This window comes from Andrographis paniculata, unplaced genomic scaffold (assembly GCF_009805555.1).
Source record: "Andrographis paniculata isolate CXL003 unplaced genomic scaffold, ASM980555v1 Contig82END, whole genome shotgun sequence".
NCBI lineage: Eukaryota > Viridiplantae > Streptophyta > Magnoliopsida > Lamiales > Acanthaceae > Andrographis > Andrographis paniculata.
The window spans coordinates 4121221-4143476 of record NW_026137620.1 but is presented as its reverse complement, the minus strand read 5'-3'; the positions used below and the strand labels follow the sequence as shown (position 1 = coordinate 4143476).

Sequence of the window (22256 nt, the reverse complement as noted above, 5' to 3'; positions counted from 1 at the left end):
AAGAATCTCACAGGAGCACTGAACCTGTGGCCCCCCATTTCCCAGGCAAACATAGGGCACTTAGATCTGCATTCCACCTTGTTCCCAGCGGCAATGGTTATCAACCAAGGATTAATAAACTCCACTATGCACCCCAACTTTGAGGCTGTTTTGGGTCCAAAAAAGTGTGAGTGCTGCCTGAGTCTAGCAAAATAACCAGTTCATAGTTGTTGGACTTTCCTAACAACTTAATGATATTGGAAGGGACCTGACCAGCCGCAGCATTCAAAGAGATTTGGGGTTCCTCCACCCCTTGGCATTCTCCCAATTCCGAAGTTCCAATGTCGGTCTCACTTTCCCCATCCTCTTCTCCCATGATTAAATATACTCTTTTTCACTTGTGTCCTATATGGAACACCTCATCACAATTGAAACACAATTTTTTTTTCTCTTCTATCCTTCATTTCGTCGGGGGACAGCCTTCTAATAGGAGGTAATTTTGGTTTAGCAACATCTGAACCAATTTTAGTTACCGGCACTGTTGGTTGATGACTGCTACCCCTGTTCAATCCTCTTTGTCCCTTAGTGAGAAGATTCACAATATCCTCACTTTGGATGGCCAATTGAATAGCATTCCTCAAAGTGTTAGGCTTCTGCATTGTCACGAACTTTCCAATCTCCTCCCTTAATCCACCAATGAAGCTTTCTACAAAATATTTTTCCCTCATAGCTTTATTATCCTCTCTTAATAAAGCTCTCATTTCTTTAATCTCCTGGACATAATTCAACACAATGGTGTTTTGCCTCAATTTATTAAATTGAGCAACTAGACTTCCTCCACCAGGATTCAGAAACCTTTCCAACACTAATGCAGAGAATTCAGCCCATGACAAATTGATATCCTCCTCAATATAGTCCACAAACCAACTATCAGCTATTCCTTCCAAATTCATAGCAACAAGGCTGAGTTTGTCATAATCAGACACTGGATTGTAAACAAAATACCTAGTGCACGTTATCTCCATTAAATTTTGGAAAATCCAATCGTAATTTATTATTATGCAAAGTGGAGTGAGCTTCATTTAACCTAGTCATGGGAGTTCGAGACAGTATTCCCCTTCCTTCCTTAGGTTTAACACCAGAGTCGAGAGCAATATGTGAAATATAAGGATCTAGAGGCTCATTACCTCTGAATGAAGGTCCAGCTTGTTGTTCCTTCATGAAATTCAGAAATTGAGTCTTCAATAAATCTCCTGGACTCTCCAACTTCGCATCTAGCTTAGATTCCAGCCTAGCTTCCATTTGAATATGACCTTAGATTATAGCAGTTTGGTCGTCTACAACCTCTGTTACTTGTTGTTACAGAACGTCGAGCCTTTGTGTTTGAGATCGCGTCATCTAGAGAGAGAGCAGCGAAATCTGGCTCTAATACCAAATTGTCACGTCTCCAGCATGAGCGCACGAGAGATCAGAGAGATTGGAGAAGAAGAAGACAGGTAATTCGATTAGATTTTTTTGTTATCACCAAAATTGGTTCAATACAGGTACTTATACAATCTTAAATTGCAAAATTAGAAAGAAGCACTTTTATGCTTTTACAAATTAATGCTTTTATTAATATTTGCCTTCTTCTCCTTCTTCATTTCTTTGTGACATATTCTCACCCCTGAAACTATTCTTCCGGCGCAAACGAAAGGATTCCAATGGTGAATAACCTTCCACCGGCGGCGGGGACTGCAGTTGAAAGGACATTGCCGGCGATTAGGACCGACGGTGAAATAAGAGGAATGAAAAATAGGGTTTCAAAGACCCAGATACGAGGGACGAAGAGGATCAAATGGTGGGTCGGGAGTGAGAGAATAATGTGTGATGTATAGGTGTTTTAGGAATGTTCATTTAATTACATAATTAGTTGTGTTTATTTGTTAATTTAAGTGGTATTATTTTATGGTATTTTTGTAATATTATATGAAGGGTGGTGTAATTTTATACTCCCTCCGTCCCATAACTAAATATCCATTTGCTTTTGTACGTAGTTTTAGAAATATTAGTATTATATTTGGATGTAGTAGGAATAAAATAGAAATGACTAAACTGACCTTATTAGTATGTGTGATATAAAGGTAATGTCATTTGTGTAATCTATTGTAAGTTGCAAGGATATTTGTAATGTTAGGTAAATAGTACAATTACTAAAAAAAGAAATTGATACTTTGTTATGGGACGGACTAAAATAGAAAAATGGATACTTTGTTATGGAACAGATGGAGTATTTTAGTGGAATATATATTTATGTATTTGCAATGGACAAACTAAAATGACAAAATTGATAGATTAATGGTGGATGGAGAGAGTATTTATATTGTATATATTTTATTTAAATATAATTTTTAAAACACTTAAATATATTTTAAATTTCTTTTAAGAAAATTTTATTGGTGCTGATCTTCATTAATTTCCCAAATTAGCATACATAAAATATACAAATATCATAAATTTTAATTACATAGAACACATGTTTATAATAAAGATATGTAATGTTTGTTCATAATCTAACGTGTACAGAATAAAATTATGTTATGGATTAAAATTAACTATTACATGTGATGTGGGAGACTATATCATTACTTTTAGTTGATAAGCCCAATTTCGGCCCCTCCCTAGGGAAGAGCCGCGCCTTGAATTTATATTGTATCAATATTAATGATGTGATGTCTGCAGTAATATCGTATATTGTCTATTAACACAGTATGTGTTATCCGGTGTTTAATTGACCACCTTCTTTCAATTATATATATATATATATAATATATCCTAAAACAAATAATAATTAAATAAATGACATACATTCCAACTTTCAATTACAATTTGAACCAAAAACGAAATACCCTCTTACGTGAAATAAAAAATGCAAGGTTTTTTCGGATCAAAAAAAAAAAAAGAATGCAAGGTTTTTCTTCAGTGGAGGAATATATTTTATTACACTATGGGTCTATAGCTTGTTTCAACAAGAAATCTCAGACATGGGCATTCTTTTATTTTATTTTATTTTTCATTACTTATTCCTTTCTTGCCCTCCAAAACTTGATCGCTTTACCAGAAATACACTCATGAGCAATGACTACAGAACAATAATAATGACTAGTACAATTTGTTGTATTGTCCCAAGTTGAAGCTTGAAAGAGTACACTCTACATTCAAGTCTTTTGTCGCCCTTCAACCTTTATATACTTATTGTACCCTCTCTAAAATTAAGACTAAAACATAGGATATGCTTTTCGTGAGTTTGCTTTTCGGATTTGAATTTTTAAATAATAAAAATTTGAATTTAAATAATTGTTTGATAAAATATAAATAAATGTTAATTTTATATTTTGAATGTAAAATAAATTTTTAGTATATTATAAAAAAATAATTATTTAATTTGATATTTTCTAGGAAAAAAAATAGTAAAAATATATGAAAATTTCATAAAAGATTACAACCACTAGTAAAAATATCTTACTTTATCATCTATCATGTGTGCATTTCCTTCTTGATTTCATTGCATGTGTTGTCCAAAAGCAATAGTGCAGTTATGTCTATATGTATGTTGCCTTGCAAGTCTACCTAGAATAATAAATACACAGTTGATGCTCATGCCTAACTCTTATCCACTTTTCTGTTTTTTTGGTCTTTCCCAATCATTTCTAGTGGGACACTCACTTTTCCCGACTGTTTAGACGTTGTTTTCTAATACCTTACCTTATCATTCTTGCATTGTATAATATGCAGTTTATCAATCTACTTTTTTTTTTTTTTTTACAATAAATCATACTCTAAATCACCACCCCTCTCTCGCAATCTAAAAATGCTAATGGAAGAAGTTTATGTCAAGTTGCTGTTTCAGACATCAACTTGATCATTCATTATTAATTATTCCAAAACTGTGTGGGCATTAAGTTATTACAAAATTCAAAAGGTAGATTCTTATCCTGACCAGTAGTAGTATCCTGGGCTGGGCCTTGAAGTAAGTAAAGATTATAGAATTTGATTTTGTCTTACTGGTATTGCTGCTAATACTTCAATATGGATACAACTAACCTGATAACGACTAATTACAAACCATCTACTATATTAAAAGGTCTTGATGCAAGAAACTAAGGAACAGAAATAGATGGGGAGGCTCTTCTGTTTCTTATTGTGCATCCTTATATCCATGCCCCTCTTGATCGTGGCACAACCCCTCTCCACGGACTCACGATGGATCGTCAACAGCGAGTCAGGGCAACGTGTGAAGCTGGCGTGCGTTAGCTGGCCATCGCACCTTGAAGTAGTGGTGGCCGAAGGGCTGAGCAAGAAGGCAGTGGATGAGATTTCTCAAGATATAAGGGACATGGGGTTCAACTGTGTCAGGTTGACATGGCCTCTCTTCCTATTCACTAATGATACATTAGCCTCCATCACAGTCAGGCAGTCCTTGAGGAACCTCGGATTGTTCGCATCCATCTCGGGCTTTCAGGCAAACAATCCCTCCATCATCGATCTTTCTCTCATCGATGCATACAAGGTAATGACCAAAAAGATATATATGATCTTCATCAGTCTGTCTGTCTGTCTGTGTCTTCTTCATTCAGTGATCTTCTGCTTTAGAAAAACAAAGCCCAGTGTATTTGTTTACAGATATCTGCCTTTAACCACTCAATTATTTGGGCATAAAGAATTGCAGCTGAGGTAGGTTCTAGGGAGTCATATCAACATTTGAAAATAAGTTTTCCAACCATTAGGTAGCGATCGATGGGGACCCATAAGATAAGATAAGATAAGATAAGGAGCAGCACCACTCTCCTTCGTTTTCTACTCCAAGAATTTCTTTATTTTCCTAATATTTGGACTCTAAACACAGAAGTAGATATGTACATTACCATATATATATATATATATTTGGAAAAACAGCTCATTAAGATATGCAATTACCCAAGTCTAATAAGGCCTAAGATGTTATAACTAGACATGATGTTACAGGAAGTGGTAGCTAGTCTTGCGAAAAAACAAGTGATGATCATACTTGATAACCATACGAGTAAGCCAGGCTGGTGCTGCAGCACTTTCGACGGCAATGGGTTCTTTGGGGACGAGTTTTTTAACCCAGAAGTGTGGATCAAGGGCCTCACCACGGTTGCCACTACTTTCAATGACACTAAATATGTCGTTGCCATGAGCTTGAGGAACGAGCTCAGAGGACCAAGACAGAATGTCGACGATTGGTACAGGTACATGCAGCAGGGAGCGGAAGCAGTGCATGCAGCAAATCCTAATGTTCTCGTGATTCTATCTGGGCTACAATACGATAGAGATCTTTCTTTCCTTGTAGACAAACCGGTGGCCTTGACTTTCTCGAACAAGCTGGTATTCGAGCTGCATTGGTATGGTTTCTCAGATGGGCAGGCATGGAAGACCGGCAACCCCAATGAGGTTTGTGGGCGTCTGGTGAGCGAAACGATGACCAAGGCCGGTTTCCTATTGACACAGGGGTTTCCATTGTTTCTTAGCGAGTTTGGGATGGACATGCGAGGAACAAATATCAACGACAACCGGTACATGAACTGCTTCATGGGCTGGGCAGCCGAACAAGACGTGGATTGGGCATTGTGGACTCTCACTGGGAGTTATTACCTAAGGGATGGGATTGCAGGATTCGACGAAACCTATGGCGTCTATGACTGGAATTGGTGCAACACTCGGAACCAAAGCATCCTACGCCGGATTTCGTCTCTCCAGTATCCATTCAGAGGTATATCATATACGAGCAACTTTCTTTAAAACCTAAACCTCATAGGGGTGTGATCTTGTATCTAAATATGCAAGCAGGGCCAGGTTACGCAGAAAGCCGTGAACACAGAGTACTATTTCATCCGATGACAGGCCTGTGTGTCAAGAGGATATCAATACTCAAACCTTTGATTTTAGGACCGTGCACTGAGGCAGAAGCCTGGAGCTATAGTCCACAGCAAACCTTGACGATAAAGGGAACATATTTTTGCCTGCAAGCAGACGGGTTGGGAAAGCCAGTGAAACTCGGGATAACATGCAGCGATGGCAATTCCAAATGGGAAGCCATTTCAGACTCCAAGATGCAGCTTTCTACAAACCTCGAAGCCAAGAAAAGTGTCTGCTTGGATGTAGATTCGGACAACAAAGTCGTCACAAACGACTGCAAATGTCTGGATAACAGAAACAACAAGTGTGATCCAGGAAGCCAGTGGTTCAAAATTATTGACAGCACAAGAAGAAGTCAGAGTGGCCGTAGCGACTTCTTCCATGAGATCGGCTTGACTGGTGAACCTATTGCAAGGACTATTATCAGCTTATGGGAGGGGATGCAGCTCACCATTTCATGATACATTTGCAGATGGCAATGCAATAGAGAAATTCGAACACGACAAGGAGGGCAATTTGAGGGATGGATCACTAGCAAAGAAGAGACATCATTGATTCCATCAAAAAATGACTCCGATATTGCAATTCTATCCTTAAAGCTAATTTTTCAAGCATCCAATCTAAGACCCAAGCCTAGCAATAAAGAAAAAAGAATACAAGTTCTCTCAACCAGTCCCCTCAGTCACCAGTTCCTCATCCAACTAAAATCAGTCAGTCTGTTTCCCCACAATAGAATCAGTTAAAACAATCTACTAGAGGTACTAATTTCTATCATAGTCATAGATGCATTTTATAGTTCTTCACACATTGAAACTACAACAAATGGTATTCAATTAAAGAAATAAAGTTGTATTCAGCATCTTCATCCTTATTCAATTAACCAAAAGAAAGCAAAGTAACTCTACAATGTACAAAAGCAAAAGAAACACTACTCAAAAACTTCCACAGATAGCAGAACAAACGAACCTTGAAAAGAAGCTCCAACGAAAGCACCTGCTGTCACTGCGAGCGTTTCCATTGCTCATTATTCCTTATTCTTTACAGAGATTTTTAAATTCAATCGAGCAAATGCAGAACCACATAGACAAATGAAAGCAACCTATAAATATGCTCTGCTCGGCATTAATTGAAGCTGTTTGGGTCAAGCGAAAGAGAATACCAGGAGAGAACTGGCATGAGAACAAGAAAGTTGAAAAGAAATGGGAGTTTAGGGTAGAATTATTACTAATATTTTATTTTTTATTTCTGGGAAATTGCGTATTACCAATAATATTATTTTCATTTATTGCGTTAAATTTGTTCTATTATATAAGTGTAAATCCTAAATATTGTTTATATCCTAATATTGAAGTTGTTCATCTAATTTTAATAAAGTAACTTATTAAAATGTTTTAAATATAATTTTTCTGAATAAAATAAATAAAAAAGTATTTGCATAATTAGACATATTTATGCCATTATTGGAATAAAGATGTTATTTTATGTTTATTTAAAAAATAATTTTTTCTTTGTTCCAGTTATATGTTTATTTTTTCAAGAAAATATAAAAATAATAATATTTTAATTACAGTGAATAATTAAAAGTAATATAAAAATAATTTTATTTTTGATTTTTATTCTAAATATAATAATATAATGATAAAATATGTATTTGTAAAACAAATAGATTCATAGTTACTAAAAATAAAAATATATACAATAACAGAGAGGTATGAAAATGAAAAAATATATAAATTTTTTTCCATTTATTTATAATAAAAAACAAAAAACTATTATGCAATTTGCTCTAAAGTATTTTAATGTAAAATTATAATTTATTCTAATATAAAAAGTAAAAGTAATTTAATTTGAAGTTGAAATTTAATTATCACTGTACACAATTCCGTAATATATATATTGTTTTATTTCACTAAATATTTCTAGAAAACACTAGTAACTTTGTGTCCATTTAATTGAATGGATTTTAATATCAGAATATACTTTTTCTTTTTTTTTTTTACTTTTTTACAAAAAATACACGTACAAAATCATTTTTTTCACTGCGTGATATATTAATAAAAATAAAGTACAATAATTGAATTTTGTTTAATAATATAAACGTATTTTAGGATTTTTAAGATAAAAAAAAATAAAATATAAAACTATAAAAGACCATTCTATTCTATTCTTTTCTTTTCTTTTCTTTTTTTCTTTTTAATTAATGAAAACTGTTTTGTAGCAAGTCTAAACGTGACCAAGTCATTTCATATGACTGATTATTAATATAAACAGAATTTCTAATACCAAAAAATCACCGTCTAATTCATTCCCTAAATACATAATCTAATGCCAAAAAATAAAAATAAAAATATATCCGTTCAAAATACAACAAAATTAAGAGCCAAGATTTTATATAAATACATCACACTATATAACATTAAATACACTTTTCCAAAAAGAATCATTGATAATACCTTTCAATTAAAAATAGTCTTAAAGCAAGAGAAGAGAAAAAATTTCAACCTTATAATCCAAAACAAAACTTTGGTAGCACAATATCTTCTAGCACAAAACACAAATGGAATGATGAAGATGAAGGGTCAACGATTGAGCAAAAATACTAGTCATCTCGAGAAATACAATTTGTGGCATATGGATGGCAAATAAGATTAAAATCTGTTTTAGTGAATTATTGTATTAAAAATATATATGATCACAACATATATAGATAATATAAAGTTTGACTTGGTAAAAATTTGAGAATATTCCTTTAAAAAAATGATTAACATACATAAGAATAACGAAATAAATTATTGTAAAAAAACAATAAGTACAAATTTTAGTCAAAGAGACGTATATTATGCCACATATTAATGTCATTGATAACTTCAAATATGAACATATTTTCCGCTTAACAAAACTATGTATTACTTGAATTTCGGTATGAAAACTATCACAGTATCTGATTTATGCATACTTTATTGATCTATTCCGCTTGACATGATCCAGAATTGGTTTGTTGATATTGTTAACAATTTTGGCCTTTTTAAGCAGTGATTTTGGTCCAGAAAAGCTAAGGCATGAGAAACAAGCGATGGTCATGTCCGCTCAACAAGCGACGATCTTATCGCTCATGCCAGGGAATCAGACACCTACCGCAGCGAAGCAACGACAACTCATTACAGATAATGCCTAAGTGTCCAACGCGCAACAGAACAGCCATTCCACTACCAGCCGGCATAGATAATTCCGCTCAGGTTGTAAATATACTTCGAGAGAAGTATACATGCATTTTTCTTTGCGCAAATTCATAGATGCCTTTCTGCCTTCCGAGAGCTCTAACCCTGTAAGGGAGTTCTCAGCAGAAATAGCCAGGGGAATTGAGATTTTTTTCTCCTCCCTTGGCTGCTACTTTACTGCTTCATTAATCCTAGTTTACCGCTTTGATTTACAACTTTTGTAGAAATAGAACTTTACTATTTTGATAGTGAGTAATGAAATATCACTTGTTCTTCATCGTCACTCCTTCCATGTTCTCACATTTATATAAATCTTAGTTGTAAAGAACTCTAAATCGCTGAGAAAGAACACAGAAAAATCGATTATCCAAGCCTTGTTTTGCGTCACAAATAGATCCAGGGTAGTTCAATGTGGTTAAGTACGCGGAGCCTTGTCGACCTGCTTAATTAATAATCTGAATTCGATTTTGATTAATAAGAGGTAACAGAAGGATAAAGTCACTAATGAGACATAAATTGGGATAATTAATGGGGCATAGGCGGTGGTTTATTGAGTCACAAAAACTCTTAGTGTCAGTAGGGTTTCTTTCTTATAATATTCTAATTATGGGCGTCATTGAAGTCTTGTTGTAACTTCCTTAAGGTCAAGTATCAATGATCTAAGTTCTTTATGATTTTGTTTATATGATTACCTTACTCCCTCCTGCCATCTTCGTATTATATATATATGTTTCGACTAAACACTAGCATCACTCGCTCATTTTATTTAGGATAATCTAGCCATTAAGGAAAACACAAATCAGACACAGCGCCTCTTTATCACCCTCCTCCGCTCATCCTATATAAATATACAGTGCCTCTTCGCCCATATTCCCTATCGCTCACCCAATGCTGACACCACCTCCGCTCATCATCACTCCGCTCACCTTTGCTCACCTTACTGTTTTCTTTAGTTTTTCTAGTTATTTCTAGTTTTAATTTCAGACTTGCTTTCGAGCGGGTCTTCTTACCGCTTTTTCGCTGCTCTCACCAGATTAGCGCTCGATTTGACTTCATGACTTAAAATCCCTGTGTTCGACTTGAAAACTCACCAGCTAAAGAGTATAAACAATTATGATAAATGATTTAGGTTCTACAACTACAAACTTTTATTTATATTTGATCGCTCACAATAGTCAATTACACCTTAATTTTTGACCAAAATTCCCTGTACTTGAATATATAAAATCGTTCATGTCAGTTATACACCCCGAGTTAACTGTAAACAATAAATTATGTAGCTCAAAGTTTTGTTTTAAAGCTTTGTCATACACATATTAAGAGAAAAAAAAATACTTTCAAATATATGGACAATGTAATGCATATAAATAAGAAATTGGTTTATATAATAAATAGAACTAGTAAATGGGCCACTCTGGACCGGATCTTGAACTCTATATAAACTTGGATCCGTATTATATGGTTCTAAATCTGATATCCATGGTTTTGATCCGGAACCGGTATTATATATTATTTATTATTATATATCTATATAATTTTATATTTATATATTCTATTAATCTAAACTTTAATTTTCTCTATCTGACACAAACCAGACACGCGAGTCTGCCGCAATTGTATCATTGTTTCGCTCCCTTCAAAATCGAGTAATCTACAATTCGATATCAACCACCGATCTTATTCTCCCTTATGCCATCTCAATTTTTTCGCACTTTAGCACTTCGGCTTCACTCTTTCTCCCTATTTCCCCCTCCAGACTATAGGTTCCATTCACATCTTGTCGCATTACAAGTTCTTGTCGACCATTGCCAGGTACTTTTCTTCTCTCTCTTGACTCCACCTCGGCACTCCGCAACACAACTATACTTATTTTTGAATTGTAAATTTTGGTGTTTTTTTAAATTATTAGTCAAAAGATATGCAATATTCTACATTTTCAATTTATTTTTGACTTTGTCAGTATAAACAAAATCATACTCGTTTATATTATTAATTAGAGTGGGTTTTCTTTCAATTTGTGGCTTTAATTAATTATTTTGAAGGTATTCACAATCTTCGAGCATACTTATTTGTAAAAAATGAATAATTTTTTTTTATTATTATTATTTATTGTAGGATGTCTTGTTTGTTGCAAAGTAATACAACTAACTCTTAGAGTAACAGGAAGCTACAACTGGAAGTGAAGAATATACATAAATAAAAATTACTGGGAAAAAAAAAATTGACTTCTACGGATTGGCTTGAGATTAGTTTGGAGATAAAAAAATATAAATCAATATGTAATTATTGTGGTTGACAGTTCGGTGGAAATAACTCTAATGATACTAGTCATTTGTCAAATTAGAAGGAACAAAAATAGTGGAAAAGATAACCTTAACTTACCAAAAGTGTTATTGATTATACTACTAAGTCAATATTTTTAAAATTTAATCAGAAGAGAAATAGAAAAGACTTAGGAAGAGCACTCGTTAAGCATAATTATCGTTTTAACATGATGGAACATGAGTATTTTGAGATCTTTTTGAATAACCTACAACCACATTTTAAGCTTGTTTCTCGAAATACAATTAGAGCTAAAGTTGTTAGTGTTTACAAGGAAGAAAAGAAGAAATTTTATCAATGATTTAATAGTTTTGATGGCAAAGTAAGTCTTACTATTGACATGTCGACATTAGATCATTTAGATTTTGCATAAGCATATTTGATAGCTCATTATATCTGAAGATTGAGAGTTGAATAAGAAGATCCTTGCTTTCGTATCTATTTTAACCTGTGCTAGATGTTCGGTTAGCTAATTCCATTAGTGATATTTGGTTTAGGCGTTGTTGCTACAAAAACTCTATCTTGGAATTTAGCATCTAAAACCAAGTCGACCTTGAAAGGCTCTTCACGTGGTATTATCAAGTTTGTCCCAGAAGCTCTCATTCTATGTATGCTTCTGTCGACTATGTGCGAAACATAGTTAATATCTGCTTATGTTTTAGAACTGAGGACTCAAAAGCAAATGTTAAAACATCTGGCTCATCCAACTTGTTAGGTACGGAATCATTCTTATCCAACTTTAATTAACTGTTGAAAGTGAGATCACTATTTTCATGTTCAAAAGTATTCATTATTTTAACTTATCATTTTCTAATTAAATGTTGAAGAGTACACCAGATTGAGATCAACGCCAGCCTCAAGTGTAGCAATGCAAACATTGGGTGTTACATGGCGGGTAGAGCTGTTAAACGACCCGAGTTGTTCGTGAACTCGGCTCGGTTCGGCTTGATTCGGCTCAGTTAAAGTTCGTTCGATAATTTATATATAAATTTAAAAAAGTGAGACAAACGAACTCGAACGAGCTTAAACGAGCCTAAACGAGCCGAACACGAACACGAGCTCAAACAATAAAAATTCTTAACGAGCCGAGCTTGAACACTATGAACGAACTCGAAAGCTTAACGAACAAACACGAGTTTGTTCGCGAACGTTAACGGACACTTAAAATTTGGGTCGACTCGTTTCGTTAACAGCTCTAACGGCAGGTAATTTTAATATCCTTTAAAATTAAGCATGATTTCCTCTAATTCTCTGATTTTTATATTATTTTTCTAGAGGGCTTGACTTGATACGGTAGTATTGCCTTTGAATATGATGTAAATGTTAGAACACGGATTAAATTTCCATAGAACTAGAATTTTCCAACTGAGGGATCTATAGAAAAAGATTGATCTTATTTATTAACAAAAGATAGGAGGAGTGGTTTAGGAGTGACAAGAGCAGTTTTCTATTTATAGGATCACAGGTTGATATCGTTCTTATAGCCATATCAAGTTTGGTATTTTTTTTATCTGACAAGAGGAATAATTGAAACACATGGGCTTTAGCCAATAGGTGGTCTCTTGTCCTCCCAATCTACTTCATTTAAAGATTTCATGTTTTTATTGGATATTTATGGTTGAAATGCCTCTTTTCCCCAACCAGATAACCCAATCAATTGGTAGCTGGTGGACAATATTAACTTTTAACTTCTTCCAGGTTTTCGGATGACCAGTACAATCCAAATTATCCAAAATGAAACCACACAAAAACATGCATGCACATTTCCGACGAAGTTATTGTAAAATACCAAAGATTGTTATGTAGAAAAAACATTGGAATGTTGCCTTGTGCTAGTGAGCTATTTAAGTAATGCCATCATGCTACATTGCTACTTATTAATCCTTTTAGTAACATTTTTTGTGCATGTTGAATCTATTGATAAGTTATATTGGTTTTATTGACATTTGCTTCGATATTAATTTTGTCAATTACCACTCAAGATCCCATAATGAAATTTAATTTTTCTATTTTTTGGCTGTAACATGTGTTAGAAAATTTGTAAAGGAGATACGTGGCATGATTGTTTTATATTATCCGTTATTTGTCATCTTTCATTTCATTATTTATATATTTTTGCGCATATTGCTAACTTCCTATTAATTTTTTCATTATGTCATTGAAATGTTCTGGGAAATTATTCAGAGCCTTAGCTTGGAAAATCAGCGGAAATTATTGAAGTATTGATAATATCCCTTGTTTGTGTGGTATTTGTATCTTAAAAAAATTTAAGTTAAATAATGAAGATTGCATAGTGTTATCTGCTTGTTGTAGTGTTGTAGTTTTGCTTTGTTTAATATGTGTACATATAGCTATACTTTTGGTTTTTATTTGATCTTTTCTTTTGATGTGATATTTCATAAATTTAGTCTTTGAATTGAAATTAATGAAATTCTCTACCAACAATTACGGGAACTACTGAATGCCCTTTATTATTTATTTTATTTTATTGTATGACGCGATTGTTTGTTGGAACAAAAAACAAAATATAATTTACTTATTATTAATTATGTTTGGCTCCACCTTTGGCACGAATAACAAGGCATGAAGAGCATTCCATTGAAAGTGCATTTCAATCAAAGTCCAACTTGAATTCAAAGGACAATAATGGAGAATCGTAAAAAAATAATCAAAGAGGTGGAAGACAGAGCCGAGGTGGAGGCTGAGGATATAACCTAAGAGATAGGGGAGGAATGCAGTTTCAGAGATCCTTAAACACTCAACATTTCAGTCATTGTGGTAGAGGAAATGATGAGGCGAAATATTGTTGGCATAAAGATAAACCCAAGTACTTTCATTGCAAGAAACTTGGACATGTTGAAAGAAACTGCAGATTTAAAAAAAAAAACCAGCAAGCACAATTTACAGAAAAAGAACAAGGAGAAGGAAGTTTATTTTTATGCTAGTTGCATGGCATCCGAGTGTAAGAATAACATTTGGTACCTTGATAGTGGTTGCAGTAACCACATGTCTCATGAAAAATTCAGCTTTGTAAATTTTGATGAATCTGTAAAGACGGAGGTGAAGATGGGCAATGGAGCAGTTACTCGTGCACATGGTTTAGGAACAATTGGAGTGTAGACTAAAGAAGGTACGATGTTCATAATAATGTTCTGTTTGTCCCAAAATTGAATCAAAGCTTGTTAAGCCTTGGACAACTTCTTAAGCTTGAATATGCACTCAAATTTGATAATAATGAGTGTTATATTTATGACAAGAAGAATGGAGGAAAATTGATGATGAAAATTGAGATGAAAAATAATCGGAGTTTTCCAATCAAATTTAAGTACAATCAAGAGAGAAATTGTGGAGATCAGGCCTTAAATATGCAGACCAATGAAAAGTCATGGGTTTGGCATAAAAGGTATGGACATTTGAATTTCCATAGTCTGAAATTGCTACAGCAGAAAGGAATGATATATGGCTTACCAACGATTAAAAAAGAAAATGTCGTGTGTAAAGAATGTGCACTTGGTAAGCAACATCGACAACCATTTCCAAAAGGTGTTGCTTGGCGTGCAAGAGAAATCCTAGAATTTGTTCACACAGATATTGTTGGGCCAATAAGGACAACATTTCATGGAGGTAACAAATATTTTGTCCTTTTTGTCGATGATTTTTCGAGTATGACATGGGTATTATTCATGAGGCAAAAATCAGAAGTATTCACAATATTCAAAAAATTCAAAAGCTTTGTTGAAAAGCAAAGTGGATATTTCATTAAGACATTGAGAAGTGATTGAGGGAAAGAGTACACCTCAAATGCATTCCAAAAATTTTGTGAAGACGAACGGTTGGCAAGACAACTTACCGTGGGTTACACACCACAACAAAGTGGAGTCTCTGAAAGGAAAAACCAAATTGTCCTGGAGATGGCAAAGTCTATGCTGCACGGAAAGGACTTGCCGAACGTTTTTTGGGCAGAAGCAGTTTACACAGCGGTATACTTGATCAATCGAAGTCCAACTAAGGCCTTGATGGATCAAACACCTATAGAAGCATGGAGTGGATGCAAGCCATCATTTAAGCACCTTCAAGTCTTTGGGAGCATAGCGTATGCAAAAATTCCAAAAGCCAAAAGGAACAAGTTGGAAACAGAGAGTGAAAAATGCATATTTGTTGGTTATAGATCAAAATCGAAAGGTTACAAGTTATTTAATTTGAGAACCAATCAGATTATGATTAGTTGTGATGTACTATTTGATGAAAATGCATCTTGAAATTGGAAAGAAAACCAAGTTGCTATACAAGGAGCTTGGAATGATGAGGAGTACGATAGTTGGCTGAATCAAGAAGAGAGCGACAACAACTCAACGCCACCAACCAGTCCACGCAACCCAGTAGCATCACCAAGCTCAAGTCCAGCCCTTCCAACTTTGAATCCACCAAAAATGAAAAGTTTGAATGAGGTATATGTTACGTGCAATTTCTGCATTCTTGAGCCTGAAAATTTTCAGTAGGCAAATCAAGACAGAGACCGGAGGAAAGCAATGGAAAATGAAATTGAAGTTATTGAAAAAAAAAAAGACTTGGATGCTTGTGGAGAAGCCAAAAGACAAAGAGATCATTGGACTCAAGTGGGTCTATAAAATCAAACGCAATCTGGATGGATCAGTTCAAAAGAAGAATGCCAGACTTGTTGCAAAAGCGTATTTGCAGCAACCCGGAATTGATTACTAAGAAACTTTTTCTCATGTGGCCAGGTTCGACACCATTCGAGCCATTATTGCAGCAGCAGCTCAGAATGGTCTGAGCCTATACCAACTTGACATAAATTCGGCATTTTTGAATGGGGAACTGAAAGAAGAGGTGTATCTGCAACAACCTCAAGGATTTGTCAAGGAAAGAGAATATGACAATGTGTATAAATGACAAAAGGTATTATACGGATTAAAGCAGGTTCCAAGAGCCTGGTACAGTCAAATTGATTCATACTTTACACAACAAGGATTCAAGAAGAGCAAATGTGAGCCAACATTATATGTCAAAACTGAAGGTAATTCTAATATCCTTATTGTTGCCTTGTATGTTGATGATCTACTTTATACTGGTAACAATGAAAGGATGCTGGTCGACTTCAAGAAAGATATGATGAGGAAGTATGAAATGAACGATTTGGGCTTGTTGCATCATTTTCTAGGTATGAAAGTTCATCAGGCTGAAGATGGAATGTTTATTTGCCAAGAGAAATATGCTGAAAATATTTTGAAGAAGTTTAGCATGGATGATTGTAAGCCAATGTCCACACCACTTGTTATTGGTGAAAAGCTTGTGAAAGAAGATGGAGAAAAACCGACAGATGCAACTATGTATGGAAGCCTTGTGGGGAATCTGTTTTATCTCACAACAATAAGGCTTAACATTATGTTTGATGCGAGTTTATTGTCAAGATTCATGCAATCTCTTAGCGAAAAACATTTTGGAGCAGCCAAGAGAGTGCTTAGATACATTAAAGGAACATTGGATTTTGGAATCAAATTTGACAAAAGGAATTCCAATCAAATTACATAGCTATAGTGATAGTGATTGGGGATGCCTTGATGACATCAAAAGCACTTTGGGCTACTGCTTCTCGCTTGGATCAGGAGTATTTTCTTGGGGATTGAAGAAGCAGCAAACTGTGGCACAATCATCTGCTGAAGCGGAGTACGTCTCTACGAGTTTAGCAGCATCCCAAGTCATTTGGCTGAGAAGAAATTTTGAAGATGTTGGACAGAAGCAAAATACAGCTACTGTGATTCACTGTGACAAAAAGTCCGCTATTGACGTAGCAAAAAATCCTGTCTACGACAGCCGTACTCGGCACATTGCTATCAAGCATCATTTCATCCGAGACAAAATTGAAGAAGGCAAAATTGAATTGAAGTTTTACAGAGCTGATGAACAAACTGCTGATATTTTCGCAAAGGCGTTGCCAAAGGATAAGTTCATCTACTTCCGTGCAAAGCTTAGAGTTCAAGGAAAGCACATTAAGGGGGAATATATTGAAAGTTAATGTACTTTCCTTGAATATTGGAGGTTACACTCATAACTATGGAGGTTACTTACATTATTGTGTCATTTAATAATGAATATTGAGAGTCACTAAAGAAGTAATCAAAACTATATAATGCACGGAGTGTGTGAGATTAAGATAGTGTGGTGCAAATTATAATCTAAATAAATAATATTTTTCTTTCTGAAATTCTTACACTAATCTTCCAACAATAAATAGAGCCGACACCTTGGGTGTGGCCCTGGATGAGAAAATTGAAACCACAAATTCAATAGTTTGGATGAAGTGGCAAAGGTGAAGGTGTTGAGTTGATCATTCGGTCTACGAATGACCCAAAACCATAACAATTATGTATGTTAATATAAGAAGTTATGAGATGTTTTTATTTTTTATTTTATTTTCACGTGGATTGTACGTCTAAAAGGTGTTCAAATAAATATTTTAAACCCCGATGATTTATTTTGGAAAGAGAAGAAGATGATACAAAATACAGGATTCGGTTACAAGTTTGGTGGTCTTTGTTTGAGACTGCCAAATGATGTTTATTCACTCTAAACAAAACATTAAAATAAAAAACACAAGTTTATACATTTTTCCTTTCCCTCGGATGAACTCTTCAATACATACTAGACTTCATCATTTTGATAGATCTTTAAGTGAATGAAATTTTATATTAGATTTACTCAAACCTCCTAAAATTGACTTCACTTTTGTTCAAGAATGACATAAACATAACACTGATAGCATTTTAAATGTATTCAACAAGGCTCCATTTCATTGTACCTATTTGCATTTGAGTACAAGATTCAAATCCATAATAGATAGGTTTACATGAATTGGGCGCATTAGATGGAAATTGTGAGAGTTCTAGAGGTTGTAAGAGTACTCTTGTGTGGAAAATTGTTGCATCAAGAACAAGAAATTAACACTCTAAGAGATCAGGAATAGAGCATCCAAACAACGATCAAGCACACAACAACATTCAACTCTACCACACCTAACAAAACCAAAACACTGATGCAACAAACTCAAATTGACTCAATATTCAAAAGGCACAAAAGACATTTAAAGATAAAACTTGGTATTCCTTTCAAGAGATTTTGCACCTCAATCATTTCATATAGATCTGGATCATCATTCATATAGAGGCAGAAAGGTTGATTTGATCATAGACAAGGGCTGAATGGTGATCTAATCGTGTCTTCTGAGTATATATTGGATTACTATGTAGACTGTAGTGTTTATTGAAGTGATTAGGTTGATGCTTGAAATTGAGGTTGAAATTCTCTCCTTTTAATATATTGAGATTCTGACTCAAGGAACACATAGTTGAGGCTTGGTAAGGATCCCTTAAGGGGGAGTTTAAACTGCATGGGTATGGATTTACTTGTGTCCTTATTGTCTTGGAGTTAGCCATTGTAGATTTTGAATATACATTGGTGTAATTGTCGCCTGAATTTTAGTGATCAAGCTTGGGATTGATTTGGGATATATGTTGATATTATTATGTGTGAGTTTTTTGATACTTTAACGAACAACATTGTTGTCACCTATATTCGAATCGGTCTGGATGAATATCTGGTGATGTTTTTTGTTTGCTAATCATTCAAGGCGTTTGATACCAACAATTGGTATTAGAGCGGGGCTTGTTGATGTTTCTAAGGAGGGATACACATTCATTGTAACAAAGGAAGGTAGTTCTATCTCGAGGCCTTCATTGTTAGATGGAAAAAACTACCAATATTGAAAAATGAAAATAAAATACTTTATCATATCTATCAGTGAAGAAGCTTGAGATTTAGTGGTGCAAAGATGGTCTCCTTCACAGAACACCATCATGCTTAAGGGAACAACAAAATGAAGGGGGATCAAATTCCAAATACAGTGGTAGATAAGCCAAGGAAACAATATATTCTAGAAGAAATGGTACAATGTAATGCAAAGTCGAAAGCTCTTAGTGCTATCATCAATGAAGTTGATCAGTCGTTGTGTCAAATCATATCTAGCTGCACTACTGCAAAGGATGTTTAGGATGCATTGCTTGCCACATTTGAAAGAGTTCAAAATGTAAGGTTATCCAAACTACAAATGATCGAGAGTGAATTCAATAATCTATCTATGAAGAAATATCAATCAATATTCGAGTATAACAATCCATTCAAAGTTGTTGTGGGTCAAGACATGTTGGGGTTGGTGTAAGATGAGAGAAAGTTGGTCTTTAGAATGCTGTAAAAAAATCTCTCATGAATTTCCTCCTGAAGTTGAAGCACTCGAAGAGCTGAAGAAGATAACAAATATGTCTCTTAATGAATTTATAGGAATTTTGCAAACTTATGAGTTGAAACATCTAAAGAATAATTTCAAGCGAGTTGCATTTACAAATGAGGATTCAACAACATAAGATAGTGATAATGATAAATTAATTCACATTACAAAAAGTCTCTATCAAATTATTCAAGCAAAAAAGGCTATGGAGCTAAAACAAAATGTCTCTCAATCTGGCAGTCCAAATAGCACCAGAATGACACAGAAGACTTACAAATAATGCCCAAAAATATGGTGCTCCAGTGAAGTCATTAGCATAGAAAATGATGCCATGAACAAGGGTAAAGTTAAGAAGAAGTCTGTCATAACTAACGATATAATATGTTATGGTTGTAATGACTATGGACGCGCTAGCTCAAAATGTGCAATATCCATAAAGGATAAAAAAAGCAATAGGTGTTATCTAGAGTGTTCAATATTACGGAAAGGATGAAGTACTTACACTCGCTCTACATGATAAAGAAGAAATTAAAGAAAGTGATGACAACATTAGCACTATAGATTTGGAAATGGGTGAAGCCCATGAGGAAATTGTGGTTGAAGAAAAGATCGTCATATCTTGAAATGATTATTTTAAAGGTTGTGTGAAAAGAATGAAAAGTCAACAAAATTACAAAAGCCAAAGAACCAGATTTCTAAAATAAATGGCAGAGAATATAGAACAAAGAGCAGAACTGCTTGAATTCATTTATAAATTTATTACGATGGAAATTAACCTGGACAAATCCACTCCAACCTTTTATATATAGGTTGAGAATTGAAGAAAGCATCTAGAAACAACTTACATAAGGGAATATTCTTGGAGGGACCACAAGCACACAGGCGCACACTAACGACAACACAATAAACAAATTCCCAACAAACTCCTAACAAACTTAACAAGCTGGATCAAGACTGAATTAAAGGATTGATGATGTTGGACTTCAAAGTATTGTTGGGTCATTACAATCAAGCTTACATAACCACCACACCAGGCCCATGCAGATTGAGTAGCAAACATCACCCTGCATCATATTCTTGCATGCATTCTTCTGTATCTTTTATCATTCCCTCCTCAAGCTTGACATGGCCTGAATAACCCATGTTAAGCTTGAAAAGCATAATCTTGAGACTTGAGGCAGCTAATCCTTTAGTGAACACATCCCTAACTTGAAGGTGAGATGGCCCATATTCAAGTTTGATGGTACCTTTGGCAAAGTGATCGCAAATAAAGTGACAGTCAATGTCTATGTGTTTTGTACGCTCATGATGAACCAGGTTCTCAACCTTATGGATGGCTGATTTTTTATCGCAATGGATTATGACAGAAAACTTCATTTCTATCTTAAAGTCTCGAAGCAGGTAAAGAACCCACAAAACTTCATAAACACTGGCAGTAATGGATTTGTATTCAGCCTCTGCAGATGACTTGGCAACTGTAGGCTGCTTTTTAGTCTTCCTGATATCAAAGAAAGACCAAGGAAAAAGCAAAAACCTGTAAGAAACTTACGTGAGTCCAGGCAAGAACCCCAATTAGCATCACAGTAAGCTTGAAGACTTGGTTGCTTTGATTTGGGAAACATTAGTTCTAGATGACTGTTTCCTCATAGATATTTGAGAACACGTTGGAGGGCTTCAATGAAGATCTGTAGGGGTATACATAAACTGACTGAGCTGTTGAACCGAATAACAAATATCAGGACTGGTAATGGTAAGGTAGAACAATTTCCCCACAATTCTTCTATACATGCTTGGCTTGGCCAAAGGAGTCCCTTTATATTTCTGCAGTTTGTTTCCAACAAAAAATGGAGTGTCACATGAGGTTGTATTGGACATCCCTGCTTCTGTAAGGATGTCTTCAACAAATCGATGTTGAGCAACTGACAATCCTTCTTTGCAATGATGTATTTCCATCCCCAGGAATAAATTTGCATGTCCAAATCTTTGATAGTAAATTCCTGGTGTACGAACCTTTTTATATCATCAATAATTGATCCTTCATTTCCAGTCACAAGTATATCATCAACATAAACTAGCAAAAATGTCAATCTTTGGCCTTGAATTAAGATATACAGGAGTGATCATAAGTTCACTGCAGGAATCCATAATTCAATAATTTGGATGTGAATTCCTTATACCATTGTCGAGAAGCTTGTTTGAGTCCATAAATTGCTTTTTTCAAACTGCAAACATATCCCAGAGGAACCTTGTATCCTTGTGGAGGATTCATGTAAATGACTTCATCCAAGTGACCATGAAGAAAGGCATTGTTGATGTCTAATTGATTAACTCTCCAAGACCTGTATGAAGCCATTGCAAGCATGGTTCTTATAGTTACCACTTTTGCCACCGGGGCAAAAGAATCAGTATATCTTGTCCATAAATTTGTAAATATCCCTTTGGCAATTACATGAGCTTTGTATCTTTCAACACTGCCATTAGCTTTTCTTTTAATTCTGAAGATCCATTTACTGGATATA

The 22256-nt window shown here is 34.7% G+C and overlaps 1 protein-coding gene across 1 annotated transcript; it reads left to right on the top strand.

Annotated features, from left to right (window-relative positions):
- Window positions 1–4110: 4110 nt before the first annotated feature.
- On the top strand, window positions 4111–6757 carry LOC127241434 (glycosyl hydrolase 5 family protein-like). Its single transcript, XM_051260486.1, has 3 exons — window positions 4111–4528; window positions 4984–5752; window positions 5830–6757. The coding sequence occupies exons 1-3, from the start codon at window positions 4136–4138 to the stop codon at window positions 6357–6359; spliced, it is 1692 nt and encodes a 563-aa protein (XP_051116443.1). The 5' UTR covers window positions 4111–4135; the 3' UTR covers window positions 6360–6757.
- Window positions 6758–22256: the final 15499 nt, after the last annotated feature.

What these genes read in the sequence shown, in the direction of transcription:
- LOC127241434 (XM_051260486.1), top strand. Translation starts at nt 4,136, where the DNA reads ATGGGGAGGCTCTTCTGTTTCTTATTGTGCATCCTTATATCCATGCCC. An exon ending in CTCTCATCGATGCATACAAG is followed by an intron (nt 4,529 to 4,983) that starts GTAATGACCAAA and finishes ATGATGTTACAG; the next exon opens with GAAGTGGTAGCTAGTCTTGC. An exon ending in TCTCCAGTATCCATTCAGAG is followed by an intron (nt 5,753 to 5,829) that starts GTATATCATATA and finishes ATATGCAAGCAG; the next exon opens with GGCCAGGTTACGCAGAAAGC.